The sequence below is a fragment of the Camponotus floridanus genome, unplaced genomic scaffold (genome assembly GCF_003227725.1).
Source record: "Camponotus floridanus strain SB8 unplaced genomic scaffold, Cflo_v7.5 scaffold66, whole genome shotgun sequence".
Lineage (NCBI taxonomy): Eukaryota > Metazoa > Arthropoda > Insecta > Hymenoptera > Formicidae > Camponotus > Camponotus floridanus.
Window position 1 is genome coordinate 565,078 of NW_020229834.1, and position 7,597 is coordinate 572,674.

General features: G+C 37.8%; 1 protein-coding gene across 7 annotated transcripts in view; it reads left to right on the forward strand.

The window, feature by feature from the left end:
- Positions 1 to 7,201, forward strand: part of LOC105252673 (microphthalmia-associated transcription factor) — a 92,530-nt gene extending 85,329 nt beyond the window's left edge. For all 7 annotated transcript variants that reach the window (XM_011260177.3, XM_011260175.3, XM_011260174.3 and 4 more), the window contains 2 exons: positions 492 to 768; positions 5,097 to 7,201. In XM_011260177.3, the coding sequence (XP_011258479.1) occupies positions 492 to 768; positions 5,097 to 5,339 (520 nt within the window). In that variant the 3' untranslated portion in view covers positions 5,340 to 7,201. The remainder of the gene's footprint in view (positions 1 to 491; positions 769 to 5,096) is intronic.
- The last annotated feature ends 396 nt before the right edge of the window (positions 7,202 to 7,597 follow it).

A 7,597-nucleotide genomic window follows, 5' to 3' on the forward strand; every position in this document is an offset into this window, starting at 1 on the left:
CGAAATAATCGTGTGCCTAAAGTTTCAAAGAGCGCCTTGGCGTCTCTTTTTGGCATTCTCTTTTTTTCCTGCTTCTCTCTCTCTCTTTTTTCTTTCTTTTTAATTTTTTTTTAAAGTCGGGGAATTTAAAACATGGTCATAAGCCGCTGTGCTTTATACAACTTATGCTAAAGAATCATATAATCATATTATAACTCTTTAGCATCATTGACGATGGATGAACTTTTAGTGTAAGAAAGATTGTAAATGCCAAAAAAATTAGACTGCTTTACTTTTAAAAATTTTTGAATAATGTGTATAATTTATTTATTTATTTGTTTAGTCTTACTGTACGTTATAAGAGGATTTCTTTTTCATTTATTTCCTATAAATAAATAAATAAAATTATTACGCTTTCCATGAAATCTATATAAATATATTAAATATATTACAATTGTTAAAATATAAGTTAAAATTTAATATAATGTTGGTTTCTCGCGCTTGTGTTACAGATATTACGAGATCGTCAGGGACGTCAGGCCGAACAAGGGTACGATCCTCAAATCCTCGGTGGAGTATATAAAGTTGTTGAAAAACGAGCTCACGAGGATGAAGCAGAACGAGCTCAGGCACAAGCAACTCGAGCACCAAAATCGACGGTTACAACTGCGCGTGCAGGAACTCGAATTGCAAGCGAAGGCACACGGGCTTCCGGTTTCCGACTTCACCTGGGCGTCCACCTCTACCATGCTCAACACTTTCCCGAGGAGTAAGCTTGAGCAACGAAAGGTAAGTCGAAAAATCTTATCCCGCACGACAGGGTATCTCTTAATTCACTTTCTCGATACATCATTGCATCATCCATTATATAGAGTTTCATGTCTAATTTCCATATTCGTAATTAATATATATTCATAATAATTATATATTTACTCATAATAATACTTACACGTACTTTTAATTCTCGTTCTCTTATCCACCTCCGCTCTTTTAACAATAAAAATCGCATTTTTTTATTCGATCAAAAAATTTATATATTTTATATACATATAATATTTATTTTCAAATCTACATATATCGTTTATTTTAATGAAAATTAATATTCTTTTTTTATATACTTCTAACGACATTTATAATAATTGTGATTGCTCAAGTAAATTATTTCTCTTAATATGCGATGATAAATCGAATGATATCATTAATTTCCATCGGTGGAGATTAGTGAGTGTGCGGTGTGTCGTAACGACGAATCATTTAATCTTAATATAGATGGCCGCGTGTTGATTTTCGAGGTTGTAAAGATCGGCGGCATCGATATATAACGATTCGATTCATGATCCTTGATCCGAATAAACTTTCTGCTCATTCGCCAGACTAGTTTCATAACGCATGTATCTGTTCCGACGAACGGAGGCAAATAGCTGTTTGCTTACTCCATCGTTCATTCGTTCGCGAGAGAGCACAACGTGTCTCCTACGTTCTCGTTTATATACTATCGATACTTTCGTATACGAGAGCGGTAAAGCTGCCTTTTGACAGCACTGACGATGTAACGATTTATTACGTAACCGAGATCGACCTGAAGCCGTATAATGAGGCTTGCATAATGAGAGAGAAATGTTTGTCTCATTTACATACAATTAACGCATCGATTTTCGTCGAGCGACTTTTGTGATTACGATCTTTCGATATCTTATTCGATCGCTGATGACAAAGCGATTGCAGGGATTAAAAAATATCTTCTGAGATTTTCGTTTAATATTCGAATAAACATCAATAAAATATTTTACGCAGCATTATAATTGTGAAAATTATAGTAGTGAATTAATTATAATTGTGAAAATTATAATAATTCGTGAAAAGAAAGGCTTTTACGATAATTTTAATTATTCCGTTCTCTCTATAATTATTACAATTATTGTGAATATTATAATTTTCGCTTGAAAAAAAGAATGGGTTATTTCTCACTTCGTTATTATTCGAAACGTTAATCTTGATACAAAGCACCAGTTGACTTTTCACCTGGCGACTACTCTTCATTGGCAGCGGATTATTGTCTCGAATAATGAACTACCGGCTTATCTCCTGGTTGCCGTGCGAATCGCCCTCGTTCGTTTCGCCCCTCGTTACGATTTCGCTTCCCAATTCCGAATCTCCGAGAGATAACCGTCACTGTTGTCCTTGCTCTTTAAAACGTTCGATGACGAAGCTATCTTTGTAAGATGACGGCAGAAATTACCGCTGATTTAGTGAGCCAGATAAAATTATGCATACGAGTCTTGACGCGAATAGCTTCGTGATGCGATTAAGGACTCTCGAAGTGTCGATAAAATGATGACCGCTTTTGTGACGACAGATCTAGGCCTCTTAAGGAGATTATGTATGTCGACACCGAGGAGCCAGCTAAAAAAAACAGAAATGTTTTATTAATCTTCTAATATTATAACCGTATCGACAGTGGCGTAACTGACGTCCATTCACTCTTGCAAAATTTTGACGAATTTGAAACATTGAGAATGACGTGCGACACATAATGTACGCAAGAAATGTGAGAAATAATTATGTCTATGAAATGTCGTCAGCGCGACTGATTAGAGAGGTGTTCTTATTATAAATTCTTGAACAAACATCTTGATTATAGTTGATGAGAGAAAAAAGTCGCGCGATCTTCTTTCTTATCTTTTCTAATTTAATTTGATATTACATCCAAACTTGGAACTTTGTTTGTCACGCATGCGAAGGTGTGCGGCCGTGGCGATGACTACGCGATTGTTATATGCATCGACGTTAATTTACGTCCGCTCGGTTTCGCGCGTTTTCGGAAACATTCGCAATTGCTGCGACGCTCGAGATAACGAAAGAGACGCGATATGACGTACCGAGAGAGGGATGAGTTGAATTATTGTTCGAGATAAAGTTCTGCCGGGGCGTAAGTAGTCTGACAAGCAGCTTCCTCGCGGTTAGAGAAATTTAAACATTGATAATGTCCCGCTTCGCGATTCGAATCCCGAGACCGAGACGAGCCAAGTGTCTCGCGCGTATTGCACAAGAAATTTTACTGCGACACTTAACTGTTGGTTTGCTTAACGTTAATTTCGTTCCTCAATTTACCTTGCGCGAAACGTAAACGGTCTCATGTCACAAGTGTGTCCCAGATAACGATAAATTATTTTCAGAAAAAAAAAAAAGGATAAGAATTTATCGCGGAGAATGCTCTTTCTCTCTTGCTCTTTTATCAAAATATACGAGATATAATTTTCTCAAATCATAATCTCTAGAGATTGATTCGCTAATATACATATATGCAGTCTATGTAATATAATTTATCTGATTTATTACATTTGCTTACATGAGCTCCATTTATATTAATTTACTAGCTCAATGTATTATATTAAATTAAGACGAGATTAAAAACGGAGGAAAATTATCGCTCGAAGAAATAATCCGCTGCTCTCTACTCGTGCAACGTTCGCTCCGAGATTGCATAATTGCGGACGTATAATTGCACGTCTTAAATACGTACGCGCCTGAATGTCGTGCAAAATATTTACCTCTCTACCGTCGTCGTTGTGCGTACGTCTGCAGAGCATAGTCCTTATCGCCCGTCCTCTTATCGTCCAGGCTACCTCACGCGAGACTTATACCTTTTATCTCGCATCTCGGCGCGGCGTGTATTTTCACGAGAGGAACACGCAGACCGCCTATCCCGTCGCGTTGCGTCGTATCGGGACAAAGGATAATCGCCGAATGAGTTGTAACGTCAGAAACACAGCGTTGCGCAACCACGCGCCACGGTATTTTTTTTTCATGCAAATTTAACGCCCTCCACGCGCGCCGTCCGAGTGCACGCGGTTATGTTATGTAAAGAGCGCATGCGATCGTTTCGCGGAATATCGCGTCAAGTATGAAATCGTACGACCGCGAAAAATGCGTCGCGACCGAACCGACGAGATTTTTATTTTTCAAGAGGACAATAAGCGAATTTTGCAGTTTTCTTCTCTCTCTTGCAAAATTATATCCTAGCAATTTTCAACTCGAGTCTGATTTATGGAGATTTTCGAAGGACGTACGTATTTGCAGCAAGCGTTAGGTAGGGTGTTCGTGATTTTTTTCAAGCAACTCCTCTCATCTACGATGCTCGCGTCTGCGAATAAAACTCTCGTCGGACACAAATTCTACAATATAAATTTGCCGTGACGAAAATCGACGTCTAATCCGACGAATTAGTCGCACCGGTAATATAACGACAAGCAAATTGGATCCACGGTCGTTTGCGTTTGAAACACGATTGGAAATTAATTCCGGTTCTGGTAAGCCAAGCCGTCTGTTCACAAAGTTATCAGCTGCATCTGACAGAGAAACGGCTTCAATCAGCTTACTTCGATATGTGGATGACGGTAGCGTAGACGTTTAAGTTTTCATACGAATACTAAGTATTTAATTTTCGAATTGTTTCGAATTTAAAGATTAATTTGTGTTTTGTACTTTACAATGACGCGTTTTATTATTCCATTGAAAAGATGACATCTGATAACTAATTTCATTTATTTTTATTGCGCATATTTCATAATATTTCTGATAAAGATAAAGGCTTTTTTTGATCAAAATCAATCTCTCAATTAGAAAATTCTTATCAATATTTGATAAATATCAAGATTTAATTTTTCGAATAATCTCATTTCCAATTTTAAGGTCTACTATTTCGACTAATATGTGTTTGACTGCTCCTCTAATCTTGCTGCTAATTTTGCTACGAAATTCATTATGTACATCTTATTGCACGTAAATAACATTCGATATTATATACATAATCCCGATTTTTCGTATCGCATGTCAATCGAAGAGATGGACAAGCATCGAACATAAACATTTTATATTCGTATCCATTCCTGCTTCAGAAAAGATTTCACCAGCGCATCCAATCCTACGTTCTCACAGAAGATCAACAGCATATCCATTTTTTCATGGAAACTTCTATATCCATTCCTAACTTTATAAAAGATCTCGCATTGGAACATTGCTACTCGAACTCCCATGTTGCATCCTATCCCATCCTATTCGAGCTTGCACTCGAGGGTGGTTCGTTTGACAGGATGCCGGTTACTTTTCTGCTGTAGATACCGGACCTGGCGGTGACGGAGGAGCCGACGAGCCTGAGCATATCGCAGCTCGAGGATCTCATGGAGGACGACACCGGCGGTCCCGTCCACGGCGGGGACCCGATGCTGTCGTCCCCGCATCTGCCACCGTTGAGCCCACCTGCGGCCGCCTGTCACCACGGTTTAACCGACGAGGACACCCTTGGCAGTCTGGCGGTGACCACGTCGAATTCCTCGTCCGACATGGACATTGTCGCGTAGCGTCGAAAACCACCGTCGTCCATCAGCTTCGAAGCGCGATCGAAGTCGACTCCCGAAACTTTCATCGTCGTGAATTTTTCTGGTTGACTTTTGTCCGAGATGATTTATTTAGATTTGTACGAGAGAGAGTGTGTGTGTGTGTGTGTATGTGAGAGATAGAAAGAGAGAGGGAGAGGAAAGAAAAAATTGGGACATTTCTGGTGTAAGCGTGAGACATGAAGACAGAACTGCTGAGATATCGTAGATCTTCATCGTGAAAGAATGGGAAGGGAATTTGCGCGACACCAATTGAATTTTATTCGACCGCTGATGCGGATTTATCTAAAACTAGTCACCGACTCGAGAGGATCTTACTTCGAAGGATCGGCAAGAGAAATGAAGAGGTATGCGTACCGATTAGATGTTGGTTGCCATAGAGAAGATTAAAGAAAATTGTTTACTTCAATCGCAAATGATCATTTATTGGAAATGATCATTAATGATCATTTATTGGAAAAACAGTCATTGCTAAGAAGGAATATCAACATTTTTTTGAAATGAAATTCCGATTAAATATTAACAAAGATAATTATATAGACGAACTCCTTCTGGAAAATTGAAAGACATAATTAAAGTGTTTTCATGGAAATATGTATATTCATCGGATTTCATAGATGCCAATTATTTTATCAGTGATTTTCACAATTATCAACAATACATCCAGCGATTGCTGTTATTGCATCCTTATTTATTGTCTAATATGCCATTAATGACGGGTTTAATTTTCTCCTCATTAACTATGGACAGCATGAGCGCTTTTGAAGATCCTTTCAACCTGGGTGACCATCAAGAAGAAGTAGAGAAAATTATCGTGACAAGGACATGTCAAATTCGCGTTCCGTGTCCTTGGAGATCCAGTACGCGGATCATGAAAGTTTTTCGGGTCGATGACGAGAACCTCAAGAGGCGACCGGGCGTTTTCAAGCTGGCCAGAATCTTTCCAAGTGGCGGTGAAAGTCGTTATCGCTGGGCGATGGAGGAGTTCAGGGTCGTTCCAATTGCGAAGAACGGAGGGCTCGTTGTCACGATTCTACAAACGGCTGGCCGTTACATCGATGGAATGCGTGACATCTTACGTGCGTTGTATATTATGCCAGTGCATTCGAAGGACGCGCTTCTGTCGCGCTTGAACTTAAACATTTCGCTATCGTTTCGATATCATAAATCGAAGACGATATGTCACGATGCGCATCAGTGATGCGTAATGTATTGTTAGACGATTTCAGGATCTTTGACGAAGGACGAGAACATCAAAAGTGTTAACTATATGTTGTTATGATATTACTTAATCATCGAGAAATTATTTTTGTTGCGAGATATACCGAGAGAAAATGGTCTCCAAGAGAAATGAGGCAAGGGGAATATTTAGCAAAAAATATTCTCCCGGGGTATATACTTCGATAAGAAATATAATTGCCATTATATAAAATTTGTGAAAAAAATGATTGCATTATATGTCACTTCATTGTTTTCGCACGTTTATAAGGCTACGAAATATCAGGTCTATGTTGAAAGAACAGTTTGAAAATAAAAGAAAGTGAATATTCGTATGAAATGTTATTAAAGACAAGATATCGTAGTAATAAAAAATTAAATGAAGAGAAGAATCGGATCAATTTCAATGTTTTAAAAGATTTGCATTCTTAATCTTAAATATAATAACTTGATATTGAATCGAGTGCCTTTATGAAAAGAATTGAAAAAATGTATTTTCGAAAATATACCCTTCGATTTCAGTATTAAAACTAGAGATATACATAATACCACACAATCTCGGGAATTTCATATTCCAGAAATGTACAATGTAAAATTTTTAAATGTTAACAGAGTTTCTAAAATCATCTACATAAAAAAATCTACATAAAAAATTTTAAAACTATAAAAATTCATGATTATCTTTGAAATTATGGTCTCCCGAGGATTATGAAATTCCCTATGTATTTATAAAATCATATCATCTTGCCACTATTTTTACCGCAGTCGATATTTTTTCAATAATCAAGGATACGATGATTCAGAAAACAAATACAAAGTATTAGTATTAAAATAATTTTTGATAAAACTTGAAGGGGGTTCTGTACATACACGTAGGAGATCCGTATTCGACTAACTATTCGCGAAAAGACTCACGCAATCTGCCATTAATTGTCCATCGTACGCGACAAAGACCCCGACATCGACGTCGATATCGGGGCGATATCACGTCTGATACCTCGAGC